This window comes from Mycteria americana, chromosome 9 (assembly GCF_035582795.1).
Source record: "Mycteria americana isolate JAX WOST 10 ecotype Jacksonville Zoo and Gardens chromosome 9, USCA_MyAme_1.0, whole genome shotgun sequence".
Lineage (NCBI taxonomy): Eukaryota > Metazoa > Chordata > Aves > Ciconiiformes > Ciconiidae > Mycteria > Mycteria americana.
In genome coordinates, this window is record NC_134373.1 from 44,563,027 (window position 1) to 44,577,069 (window position 14,043).

Sequence of the window (14,043 nt, forward strand, 5' to 3'; positions counted from 1 at the left end):
AACATCTTTATCAATGATCTGGACGAAGGGATCGAGTGCACTCTCAGTAAGTTTGCAGACGACACCAAGTTGTGTGGGAGTGTTGATCTGCTGGAGGGTAGGCAGGCTCTGCAGAGGGACCTGGACAGGCTGGATCGATGGGCTGGGGTGAATTGTATGAGGTTTAACAAGGCCAAGTGCAAGGTCCTGCACTTGGGCCACAGCAACCCCATGCAACGCTACAGGCTTGGGGAAGAGTGGCTGGAAAGCTGCCTGGCAGAGAAGGACCTGGGGGTGTTGGTTGACAGCCGCCTGAATATGAGCCAGCAGTGTGCCCAGGCGGCCAAGAAGGCCAATGGCATCCTGGCCTGCATCAAAAATAGCGTGGCCAGCAGGACTAGGGAAGTGATTGTGCCCCTGTACTCGGCACTGGTGAGGCCACACCTCGAATACTGTGTTCAGTTTTGGGCCCCCCACTACAAGAGGGACATTGAGGGGCTGGAGCGTGTCCAGAGAAGGGCAATGAAGCTGGTGAAGGGTCTGGAGCAGAATTCTTATGAGGAGCGGCTGAGGGAGCTGGGATTGTTTAGCCTGGAGAAAAGGAGGCTGAGGGGAGACCTCATCGCTCTCTACAACTACCTGAAAGGAGGTTGTAGAGAGGTGGGGGTCGGTCTCTTCTCCCAGGTAACAAGTGATAGTACAAGAGGAAATGGCCTCAAGTTGCGCCAGGGGAGGTTTAGACTGGATATTAGGAAATTTTTCTTCACCGAGAGGGTTATCAAGCATTGGAACAGACTGCCCAGGGAAGTGGTTGAGTCGCCATCCCTGGAGGTATTTAAAGGACGTTTGGATGAGGTACTTAGAGACATGGTGTAGTGGTGGTTTTTGGCAGTGTTAGGTTTATGGTTGGACTCGATGATCTTAAAGGTCTTTTCCAACCTATATGATTCTGTGATTCTGTGATTCTGTGAACATTTGTTTTGTGCTGGGTCAGCGATTCTCTAACCAGGTATCCGTTTAATACTGTGATTATAATGATTAAGTCAGGGAAGTTTAAAAACTATGCCCACAATTTTGTGATCTGTACCAATGATACTTGGAGTGCACAAAACAGTGTGATAAAACTTGGGCTCGTGGGATATTTTCCTTGTTTTACAGACGCACTACGTAAACGTCACAGTACTGTTCCTTTATAGGACCCTGTAGAAAGTCCTGTCTTCCTTCAGTGACCAGGCTCCCAAGGGCAGAGAAAAGTAGGCACTGTCTCAGCAGGGGGTGATGGAGCCCAGCTGCTTTCTTCGGGAAGCAGGGCTGATCCCAGGCATCCTGAGGGGAGGAAGGGCCGAGTTCATTCAGCTGTGCAGTTCAGTTTAGGGGAGGGGACGGGACATGGAGGACGTGTTTATGCAGTAGCATAGCTAGCTGTTGCTCCAGAGGTGTATCGTGAGCTGCCCTTGGTTCATGTGGAAATGCCTCCAGCTTTCTTGGCGCTTCCTGCCTTCAGCTCTGGCCTTCTTTGGAGGCACTGGGCAGTTACAGTGCGGACACAGAAGTAACTGGGACTCGAATCCTGGATGGCGGCATTTCCTGGCCTGCTGCTGTTTCACTTCTCATTAACCATAAGTTAAACTGTTTGCAAAAGGCCTTCCATCACCCAATCCCTAGTTCTGCAACAGGCAGAGTCAGGAAGTGAAATGACTTGAAAATTGTGGTTTCATAATAAGAAAATCCATGTTCTGCAGCAGTGTTGTAGGTCTGCTTCTTAAAAGGCTTACTGTTTTTGCGTACTGTGTATGGTTTTATTGATTGTTTTTGGTTTGTTAAAAAAAATTAAAAAAATATTAAAAAAATCAAGTAGCCATGTCAGTTTATTACTGAGAGATACAAGAAATGTATTAGTACTTGAATTCATCACATGCTTCCCGTATGGGCTTATTACTGATGAAAGGTGGAGCTTGGAAACACATCCTGATTCTAGAGCTTCAGTTGCTTAAAAGCATGTCAGTGCAAACTTAACAGTCTAACCAGGGAAGACACTTAGCTGAGATCTGGGGATTTTGTTTTGATTTCAAGTCTATCATAAGTTTGATTAAATAAAGGATTTAAAAGGAATGTTTTTTGAAAGCCAAAGATTGGCATGACTTGAAGTTGCTGTAGCCTTAGACTTTCTATTTGGTAAGTGCTTTTTTAAAAGACTTCTGGAAGTGGTTTTTAGTTCTGGGTTATAAACAAAATACGTACCTTGGAAACTAATGCATTTGAGCAGGTGAAGGATCTGGGAAACAAGGCATGTGTAGCATAATGTTGATAATTGTTAGTGCTTGAGAATTTTAGTACTATTTAGATGCTCCTCATGAAGACCAAGACCCTGCTGTAAGAAAGTTTGGTGTCTTTTCCACTGAACTTAAACTGCAGAGTGAAATGTACTGGGAAAGCAAGAGAGGGATACTGTAGGAAAGCAAGGGGAGAAGAGCTTCCGCAGAGGAGCGGAGTAGGGAAGTAAGAGAAACTGAGCCTGGCTGGGGAATCGAGTTGCACTGAGATTATGTGAGGACGTACGGCTGTGACAGAGAGCCTTGGGCTGGGACCTGGGTTCCGGTAAGGGCAGTTTGGAATGGGTAGGGTGGAAGGAAGATTTGTGGGGAAACCTCTCATTGCAGGATCTGGAAGAGCTTCACTAGAGAGCACGACAGTCCTAACAGACAGTCCTTCCTCTGCTGACAGCCAGTATTTCAAACTGTTGAAGATGCCTTTTGTAGTGCTTAAATGCTATTTAATTACACTTACATGAATATTTTTGTACTACTCTGGCTTCTTTTAGTTAGATGGGGACAAATGGGGCTCACTTAGTAAGCACCTATATTCAAGGGTTTTTCTCCTTTTTATTGTTCAGTATGAGGTTCCAGAACCTTCTCTGCCTTCTTAGAATCATTGAGTATCTTGAGTTGGAAGGGACCCGTCAGGATCATCAAGTCCAACTCCCTGCTCCTCGCAGGACTACCTAAAACTAAACCATATGACTAAGAGCGTCATCCGGACACTCCTTGAACTCTGACAGGCTTGGTGCCGTGACCACTTCCCTGGGGAGCCTGTTCCAGTGACTGAATCTTCTCAAACAGTTCTGGGTTAAAGAATTTGAATAGCTTAAAGACAAAGTTATTAACTCCTTTCTGGTCTGATTCTCTGATATTTAGTACTACATCTGCATTCATCACAGGCTCTTCCATAACCCTTTGGAGTGTTCATTAGAGGTGTGTGTTTGGTGTTACACCTTTTTTATTGAATTGGTCAGAGGTGAAAAACATTCACTTTTAGAGTTCCCAATATAAAATATTGCTGCCATTTTGTGGTTGTGTTTTCTTCTTTCCCAGGATATATAATGTAATCTAGCACTTAAGAGTGTAGGTATAATACAGTATTTGAGTTGAGTTACAGCATTTCAGCTTCTCCCATTTGAATTTGACAGAATTCAGCTTTGAGGTTCTTTGATTTAAAAAAAAAAAGAGAGAAAAAAGTGACCATGTAACTGTAAGTTCAGGATTCTGTAGAGTATCACAAGAAACGTTCTTCATGAAATATGCCAAGCTCTGCATGCTTGCTTTTGAGACTCTGGTTTTATTATTATTATTATGAATAAAATAATAAGAGTAATATACAAACATGCAAGATGCAAAAGCGGAATGCTACCAGTAGAATGGTTTTCTCTTGTGCTCTGTGGCCTAATGTACGTATTTAAAAATCATTTGGCTGCAGCATGTCGGACATATTTTCAAGTGAGGAAACTTCCGTTCCTACTCTATGATGATGTTACATGTAGAGAGAACCTGAGACTGTAGCTCCGTAATATAACAAGAGGTTGTATTTAAATAAGGGAAAATCACCGTCTGTTGCCAAGGCTGGGGAAATGCACAGAAATACCTCTGGTTTAGTATTTTGTGAAGCCCAGCAACTCACTGTGTTTCTAGAGACTTCCAGCTAATATTTAGGTTCTTCTAGATAAAACACTGCAATCGCCTACCACACCTTAAGCTCACTAAAAGCTTGAAAGTTTCAAGTGGCTTTGTTACACACATTACAAGAAACTGGGATTGTCTTAATGAAAATTTAGGACAAAAATCTGGGTTTGAATTTTCAGTACCACTGATGATGATGTTTCCATTCCCCATGCCATTTAAGAATCTTAGCTTTTCAGCATGTAACTTTGCAAGTTTCCCTGTTCATACTTTTCCAAAACTCTTAGTGTTGCAAATGCCTTTATTGATATAAAGTTCTGTTGACATATTTTTCAGGATGTGGATAAATATATGGTGGAGTTTCAGTTCTGTGATACATTGTGCATCAGCGTAGCAGTCTACCTGCCAGTACTATCAGTTGCTGAATTAAGATCAGAATTTCACCCTGTGTTTGTAGTGCAGGCAGATGTTTGTTGATTCGGTAGTACCAGTATACTTTTTCTGTTAAACCTTTAGAGGGCAGCATCGTTCCCCTTCTGTTAGATAAGTTGTGTAGTTAACATTTCCTGTAGGTTGCTACTAAAGCATATTTAGCAAAGAATAGGATCATAAACAGCCTGAAACCAAAGCATGAAGCTAAAAGTGGGAGTAAAGAGTGAATCGGTTTAATTTTTGAAAAGTATACATGTGTGTGTGGATACACAATTCTTCTTAATACTGAAGGTGGTATGTTTGAACTTAGTATGTACATGAACTGGGAATGTTGCTGTTTAATGAAACCAGAAACCATTAATAGCCACTAAGGTTTTCTTTTGGTTTTTTTGAACTCGTCTTCACCACTCCTTATGATCAGGGCATTTGTCAGTATTTGGAGAAAGTACGCTATAATATAAAGCTTCGTGGGTTTGAATTATTTAGCGTGTTGATGTTGCAAGCTGTCTGCCTGTAGTCTTTTTCTTCTAGCTTCAAAGATGCTGATAACAGAATTATCTTCCTGTTATAATGGAAAAGAAAAGCTCTGAACCGAGGAGGCCCATTGAAAGCTGTCTGAGTTTGAACATGAAAAAGTCACTCACTTTACATATACAGGAAACTTTTTCAGGTTTGTCATAGCAAGCAGATTGGTTTTGTCTTCCAGCAGGCTTTGCATCCCAAAAAGCCCAAAGAGAGTGTTTCTTTCTCACAAGAGTGGAAGTGCAGCAGCTCGCTAGTCTTTACGGTAGCAGCTGTGTATGTAAGAAATAATTCCTCTACTTTTTTGCATTGCGGAGGATAGACACTGTACATACGAAACTTGCAATCCAGAAAAAATTAGATACCCTTGGCTCATTCCCATTGCAGGTCCGATCAGGAAGCCCAAGTATGTGGAAAGTCCTAGAGTGCCAGGTGAGGCAGCTCTACCACTGAGAAAAGGATCAGAGCAAGGGGAACCCAGTCAAAATGGTAAGAGTCTGTTCAGTGATACTTTATTTGGTAGAACAGCTGTTCATTTCAGAGTGATACAAAGGAGCCTGCATAATAAGGAAATCTGATTCTTTTAGTTGTAAAAATGTTTTGCAGGTTTAACATGTTTGTGGCAAGGAGGAGATGCTTGCCATTATACTTATGTGATCTTTATAACTGTCTCAATTCTTGGAGCTGTGCATGTATTGCGGGCAAAATGATGTCTGAGTTTTGCTGATGGCTACATATGCCAAAGGCCTACTAGAATTTTTCTGAACTTGTTTTTAATGTAAATTGATTCTAAGTGTGTAGCTCTGTACTGGGTACAATGGTTCATTTTAGAAATTTTGTAAAAGCATGCTAAATAAGAAGGCAGCAACAGTGGACTTCTGTGTTGGCAAAGCTGGGAAAAGGTACCTCCCTAGAGTTAATTGGTATTCTTGGAAAGTTTCATGTTCATTAAATTTGACTAGTGCATAACAAGAGTGTGGCTTTGACAGTGAATGTCATGGTCAAAGCAAAATGACCCATATGTTGGTATATGACTATATGCACTGTAACATGGATTTCATATGCCTTGTATTTTTAGATTAATATTTTGGTTTAATTGACCTCACTAAAGTCGTTGCATGTAACTGATGAGGTTCGAACTGAACAATGTTTTGTTTTCCTTTTGCTTCAATTTTAAAGGAAACTACAGTTTTAAAAGCCAATGTTTTCTTTTTTAAAAAGCCCCTTATTTTTGATACTTACTAGTGAAAATAGAACTCATCGTCATTGTTTTCACCATCTTCTTCTGTATGCCCTATTCGATATGTTGTAGTTACCCTGGTCCCCCTTGTGCCTCTATCTTCACAGCCATCTTAGTGCTAGCATTAAAGTTTTATGTCCAACTGGGAGAGCATGTAGTCTTCATTCCCTAATCTAAAGGTGACCATCTCATGATGATCCTCTTCACAGAGTTGTACTCTCAGACAGTGACACTGCTGAAGGTCAAAATTAAACTCTGGTGTTTAAGGATTAAACAGTGGTTGCTGGGTTGAACACCTTAGACTCTTGGCTTTTATCTCTGTTGCTGAACTGAATTTGGTACTATGCCTAACATTTATTCAGGCTTGTCAAAGATTAAAATTTAAATACAATAATAATAGGGTTTTGTAACTTTGTGAAATCAACATCTTCATTCTTCTATCAAACTCTCTAGTTTCCAAGATTGTAATTTTAAAGATTAATTGTAATCTTCAAAATGACAATTTTACAGAGAAAATACTCTAAGACCTGTCAATTTGCAAAATATTCTGACATATAAAAACTTTTGCTATCTGCTTTCAAAAAAGACACCATTTCATAGACTTCCTCCTTTTGGGATTAAGTGAGAATCAGATAATTCTATCTTCCAGAGTAAAACCTTTAAGCTGTCCACAGAATTAAGAAATATGTGCATTCAAGTAGGCATTGAGCTGGACTGAAATGAAGAAGGATGTTTGACTAGTAAACTACTCATGTTTGCAAACCATGGGGTTTATGTCACTCATAAAATTTAAATACTGTTGAAGTAATACTTATTGGTCAAGCCAGTCAGTTAAAATTATTGTTTTCTATGTTTTTCTTGCAGTCTGCAGCTTGGGGAAAAATGTCCTATTTATTGCAAATACCACTGAATGTCAGCTGTGTCTTATGTGGTTAGATACCATATGCTCTTCATGAAGAGTAAATAGTGTCCTGACACTCCTTTGGCTTAGTGAAGCCATAAAGGAAAGACCAAAGTAAAAGGGGCAGTCCATCTTGTCTTTTTTTTAATCAACAAGCTCTACTTGTTGATAGTGCAGAAGGTAGTGCGGCTGAGAGGCTTGGCTGTCCTCTTTTAAACTTCATCAGTAGGTCCGTACACTTAATCTCTCTCTCTTTCCTCACTCTTCCTCTGAGGCACTCCTTATCAGTTAGGAACTTTTTCTTGCATGAAGTCTCCAAATTTTAAACTGATGAAACTCTTTGGATGTCTCTACTGTCTTCCAGTTGTGTGGGAATGGCATCCAGAAGCTCAGTGCCTTGCCCAGACGGCGCTGATTGGGAAGTAGCAGTACGGGTGCTCCTGCTTTTTTCCCTCTTTGCAGAGCCAGGTGGTAGCTACTGCAACCAGCAGTTCTGTAGCTGAGAATTCCTGCTGTGAGCTCAGAGGGGTTAGATGATGCTCCTTAATTAACTGACTATTTATACCTGAGGATGGGACAGGCCTACATTCTTTTTTAATGGACAAAAGAAATAAATACTGTACAAATGTTTCTGCTAGGGAAGAGCATTACAAGTTGGTAGGTGATGCCAAACTGTTGGCATCAAAGAAAGGAAATGGCAGAAGATGCTAGTTTGTGAAATGACATTAGCAATAGGTGTTTTCCCTAAGCAGATCTGTGATTGGCTGTTTTTGTTGGAGGTTGCCTCGTTTTGAACTTTGTCTCGTTATATCTGTTGGACACCAGAAGACATTTTAAAGCACTGTACTAGTAAAATTATTTTTGCAACCAAAAAAGCTGGATCTGGTGTCACATCCTTTGCATAGCAGGCACAACAAAAATGCATGATACTAGTTGAGTGTTAACTGAGATTACAAAACATCTGTGTTATTAACCTCTACTTTTCACGTTTGTAACATTACAGAAAACTTTATAAAAAATTACTGGAACAGAATTTCAGTCTGCCACAGAGCTTTGATAGCACTGAGGTTAATGCTGCTGTTAGGAGAATAATCACATTGATCATCAGTCCAGTGATGACTGGTTGCACTTAACCATTTCTGTTTTGACTAGCAGGGTGGGTTTTTTCTCCCCTAGATTTGTGCAGATATGCAGAAGATCCAAGACCCACCAACAATTCGAAGTCTAATGGATTAAAAAGTTTAAATGGCATTAGCTTCTCTGTTAGATATGTTGCTGACAGAAGAACTGGTGTTTGCATTTGATTGTACTTTTTCTACCTCTTGTATCAGTTTCCAAATATAAGACTCTAATCTTCACCAACTTTTTCCCCCCCACACTCCAAAGCGAAGCCTGATAAAGACTCAAGCTGTTCTCCGGCAGCACAAGAATTGATGACAAGATTGGGTTTTTTACTGGGAGAAGGGATCCCAGCTTCTGCTCATATAGAAGAGAAAAATGAAGTCATGGTAGGATAATGGAAAATAATATATTTAATGTTCATGCTATTTCTGAGAGGACCAATGTTATTTCCTCTATTTGCTAGTTGCAGTTACTTGATACTTACCAAAATACATTCAATTTTAATAGACATGGTAATAGAATTGCAAATTAATTATAACAACTGTGTGTTTGTTTTGAAATTGTGAGTTTATCTTGCATTCTTAAAAAAGAAAGAACTGACTCCTCATGATTTCTGGAAGTTAAATCTAATCTACTATGAATGTGAATAGCTTCTAGGATTCTCTCTGCCTTATTTTAGTATTTAGGAGGAACTTTTTTCCCTTCTATTGTCAGTGATTTATGAGAATGGAAAATGTCAGTGGTTTGTTAAAATAGGAGTGTGCTTTTTGGGGCATGTATGTTTGTTTTTTCCTGAGAAGTTCAATTCCATTTGACAGTCTTTCTCTGTCATTTGGGGGTAGAGGAATTGGGGAAAAGCAAGCAGCTACTATCCATATGAAACTCATCTGCTAACCAAAACTGCACAGTAACTACCGGTCCCTCTTTCTTCCCCTTCCTCTTGCCACTTTTAGTCCCAGACCTCATAAATCTTAGTGCATCAGTTTGGGTTTCGTTGATTGGCACATTGGAGCAAGTCCAGAGGAGGCCACGAAGATGTTCAGAGGGCTGGAGCACCTCTTGTATGAAGACAGGCTGAGAGAATTGGGGTTGTTCAGCCTGGGGAAGAGAAGGCTCCAGGGAGACCTTGTAGCAGCCTTCCAGTACCTGCAGGAGGCCTGCAAGAAAGCTGGAGAGGGACTTTTTGCAAGGGCACGTAGTGATAAGACAAGGGGTAATGGCTTTGAACTGAAAAAAGGACAGATTTATATTAGATATAAGGAATAAATTCTTCACTCTGAGGGTGGTGAGGCACTGGAACGGGTTGCCCAGAGTTGTTGTGGATGCCCCAGCCCTGGAAATGTTCAAGGCCAGGTTGGATGGGGCTTTGAGCAATCTGGTCTAGTGGAAGGTGTCCCTGCCCATGCCAGGGGGGTTGGAACTAGATGATCTTCAAGGTCGCTTCCAACCCAAACCATTCTGTCATTCTATGATAGTGAAATGGGAATAAGACTGCAGTTCTAGTGTTTTTAACCCAAAGAATAAATACTGGGGGCAGAGGGGAGGGGTATCCAGTAAAATGTTTAATAGAGAAGAAGTCTGCCTCACTGCAACTCTTCCACTGAACTGTGAGATTCCCCTTTTTCTTCAGAAGTCACTTCTTAAGAGTAATCTGAAAATATCTCATTAAGGTTCCCAATCAAGATAAAGCTTCCACTTCTTGAAGTTTTTGCTTGAAAAATGGGCGCTCTCTTATTCTACTTCACCTTGCTGTTTCTAATTTTCAGCACAGTAGTGTTCTGCCTCTTGTACAATAACTGTTCATTTTTCTTCACATTGCAGTGTACAGTAGCCAGTCAAGGAGTGAGTCCATGTTCCACCCTCACAAGCAGCACTACATCACCTAGCACTGATAGTCCCTGCTCAACTCTCAATAGCTGTGTTGGCAAAACAGCAGCTAGCAAAGGTAGTCCCTGTGGAACCATTAGCAGCCCTAGCTCCACTCTGGAGAGCAAGGACAGTGGAATTATAGGTAAGCATCTTAATTAGTAATGCAATTAATAGAAATTAATCTTCTCTTAATAGTACAAGTCTGAATAGCTGCTTCATGTCATTGTGTTTGTTTTTATGCTGTCCATGGATCCTGTTTCAAATCCTCTGTACTTGAAAGGTTGAAATCATATTCTTTGACTATAACAGTTGCTGTTGTTAGGTGTGCATTTCTCTTCTTTTGTTTTCCTGGTGCAGTTCTAATTTCTCCATGTTTTCCTTTAAAATCATTAATTTCCTCTGTTTTGCTCTATTTCTTACTTTCTTCTACCTTTTTCCTTTTCCATTATATAGGTCTCTACAATGCATTTCATAATGGTGAAGCACAGCATAGCTTGAAGCTGGTTTAATTTCCAGCAGAGGAAAAAATAATTGATGCTACTTCTTATGAGAATAACCTAAATCAAACTGTTCACGAACAGTGCAAACTTTTGAGTAATGGGTGTGAAAATGAAGCTAAAATGGGGCATCATGGACGAGGTGAAATTGTGTGATCCACCACTGAATAGATGACTGAACTGAGGCTATATATGCATCTCCTATGGGGAGTCAGTTATCTTTAGAGAGGCAGCTACCATCACAGACCAACTGTTACATAGCTCCTTTTACCAACTAGCTGAATATTTCAGTAAGTCTGTTCAGTACTAAAGAAAAGATCTAAATTCTTTGCTGCCTCGTTTCTGCCATCTTCCCTATTTCTGCTCCCTGCCCTAATGGGTCTTTGTACCACTATCTACCTGTACCTTTGGGCACCCAGGTGGCTGATTTAATATTATTTTCTGGAAGGTCAGACTAAGATGTAAAAAGCATATTTTTCATGTTGTTATAAACTGTTGTAGGAAGGCTTATTCTTCTTTATTGGTTTAGTAATTTTTTTTTAAATGCTGACTCCTTAACCAATTGTTGATCCCTTTTAAAATTGATTTTGTAACAGCTGTTAAGCTTACCAACAAAAACAAAGCACAAAATGCCCCCTAACCTGATGCTTTCTCAGTATACAAGTGAGCTTTCAGTTCTTTTTAAGTCTAGCTGATGGACTAAATTTAGGGAGGCTGAAAAAGGGAAGCAATTCTAAATCTTAAATGCCTAGATTTGACAAAGTAAACTTAAGACATGTCATTGTCTTTGACTGTGAACTTAGTACTTTCTTATTTACAACTTTTGTTTGTGGAAGGAATTCCAAGTGAAAGTGGTCTCTGCCTGCCATTATGAATGCTACCATGATGATCATTGGTGTAGTACTTGCCAAGAAGTAGTGATAATACATGTTTTCATAACACAGTTGATAACACTTTACTCTGACTTTATAGATGTTCTTGCATTTTATTATAAAGTGAAGTAATTAATGGTCATAAGTTATGACATAATATTTTTAGTAATATTTGTATAAGATTTGTATAACACTTAAGTACTTCAGTATTAGAAAATGGTTTTGTGAACTCTTTCCATAGTAGATTGATAAAAGCCATTGTTCATGGTCAGTTTTGTGTAAGATCTAGTTTTGAGATAGCATTAACATTTTAATGTTAAGGAAAGGGTATATCAAATTGTTGCTCTTGGGTTCACAGATTTCAGTCATTGCATGACTTGAGAATACATTAGTTGTAGGTTTTATCAGAATTGAGGGTTTCCTGTTTTGATTACACTGCAGGTATAAAACAAACTGAAATGATTGTACAAGTGAGTATATTGGTGTCAAAATACAGCAATGTATGACTAGAAGAAACAGTAATGCCTCTTGTTGCAAAAAATATTTATCTCAGTATACCTTAGTCATTTCCTTGTTTAAAAAGTTTTATAAGGGTTTTGCTTTATTAATAGAGTAGTTTAAATCAGTTTTCTGAATGACACAGGGATCTGAGAGTTGTGCCATTAAAACAAAACAGGCTTCCCAGATAAGGCATGGTTACAAAGATACTTCTACCTTCATAAATGCATCTATGCTTAAGCTTTTACTAGCTCTGTAAGTGATGTATAGACTATTAGGCACTTCTGCTTAGGCATGTTTCTTAAAAATTTGAGACCTTTCTTAAGGCTTCTCTAACTGGTGAGTGTTTGCCTTTTATAAAAAGAGGAGTCATGTTGGTTTGGAATACTTAGTTGTTTGGAGATTTAACCAATGTGTTTGTTCATTTGTATAAAGTGGTACCTTACTGAAAAACTTAGCTGACTTTGCAAAAAAGTTTAAGGACTGCACATTGTTTTGCATGCAACTTTTGTTTATATCACCCAAGGGTACTGAGGGAGCTGGCAGAAGTGCTCACCAAGCCGCTTTCCATCATTTATCAGCAGTCCTGGCTAACCGGGGAGGTCTCAGTCGACTGGAAGTTAGCAAACGTGACGCCCATCTACAGGAAGGGCCAGAAGGAGGATCTGGGGAACTACAGGCCTCTCGGTCTGACCTTGGTGCTGGGGAAAGTTATGGAGCAGATCATCCTGAGTGCCATCACACGGCACGTACAGGACAACCAGGTGATCGGGCCCAGTCAGCATGGGTTTATGAAAGGCAGGTCCTGCTTGACTAACCTGATCTCCTTCTATGACAAGGTGACCCGCTTAGTGGATGAGGGAAAGGCTGTGGATGTTGTCGACCTAGGCTTTAGTAAAGCCTTGGACACGGTTTCCCACAGCATTCTCCTGGAGAAACTGGCTGCTCATGGCTTGGACAGGCATACACTTTGCTGGGTAAAGAACTGGTTGGATGGCCGGGCCCAAAGAGTGGTGGTGAATGGAGTTTACTCCAGTTGGCGGCCGGTCACCAGTGGTGTTCCCCAGGGCTCTGTGTTGGGGCCAGTTCTGTTTAACATCTTTATCAATGATCTGGACGAGGGGATCGAGTGCACCCTCAGTTAGTTTGCAGGTGACACTAGGATGGGCGGGAGTGTTGGTCTGCTTGAGGGGAGGAAGGCTCTGCAGAGGGACCTGGACAGGCTGGATCGATGGGCTAGGGCCAGTTGTATGAGGTTCAACAATGCTCAGTGCCGGGTCCTGCACTTGGGCCACAGCAACCCCATGCAACGCTGCAGCTTAGGGAAGAGTGGCTGGAAAGCTACCCAGAGGAAAAGGACCTGGGGGTGTTGGTCGACAGCCGCCTGAATATGAGCCAGCAGTGTGTCCAGGTGGCCAAGAAGGCCAATAGCTTCCTAGCTAGTATCAGAAATAGCATGGCCAGCAGGAGTAGGGCAGTGATCGTGCCCCTGTACTAGGCACTGGTGAGGCTGCACCTCGAATGCTGTGTTCAGTTTTGGGCCCCTCATGACAAGAGAGACATTGAGGGGCTGGAGCATGTCCAGAGAAGGGCAACGAAGCTGATGAAGGGTCTGGAGCACAAGTCTTATGAGGAGCGGCTGAGGGAGCTGGGATTGTTTAGCCTGGAGAAAAGGAGGCTGAGGGGAGACCTTATCGCTCTCTTCAACTGCCTGAAAGGAGGTTGTAGAGAGGTGGGGTCGGTCTCTTCTCCCAAGTAACAAGCCATAGGACAAGAGGAAATGGCCTTAAGTTGCACCAGGGGAGGTTCAGAGTGGATATTAGGAAAAGTGTCTTCACCGAAAGGGTTGTCAAGCATTGGAAGGGGCTGCCCAGGGAAGTGGTGGAGTCATTGTCCCTGGAGGTATTTAAAAGACATTTGGATGTGGTGCTTAGGGACATGGTTTAGTGGTGAACTTGGCAGTGCTAGGTTAACGGTTGGACTTGATCATGTTAAAGGTCTTTTCGAACCTAAACGATTCTATGATTCTATAACGTTGTAAGTACTAATATTTTTAAGAAAAGATTTTTTAACTCAGTGATAAAAGGGAAATTTAGGAAATATTAGGAAATTTTTCTTCACTGAAAGGGTTGTCAAGCATTGGAACAGGCTGCCCAGG

The 14,043-nt window shown here is 41.1% G+C and overlaps 1 protein-coding gene across 41 annotated transcripts in view; it reads left to right on the top strand.

Annotated features, from left to right (window-relative positions):
- Window positions 1-14,043, top strand: part of TANC1 (tetratricopeptide repeat, ankyrin repeat and coiled-coil containing 1) — a 132,380-nt gene that overhangs the window by 74,998 nt on the left and 43,339 nt on the right. For 40 of the 41 annotated variants that reach the window (XM_075512284.1, XM_075512285.1, XM_075512286.1 and 37 more), the window contains 3 exons: window positions 5,274-5,375; window positions 8,414-8,535; window positions 9,971-10,160. In XM_075512284.1, coding sequence (XP_075368399.1) covers window positions 5,274-5,375; window positions 8,414-8,535; window positions 9,971-10,160 — 414 coding nt within the window. Of the gene's footprint in view, window positions 1-5,273; window positions 5,376-8,413; window positions 8,536-9,970; window positions 10,161-14,043 lie in introns of those variants that run through there. The other variant, XM_075512320.1, reaches the window with a different exon arrangement.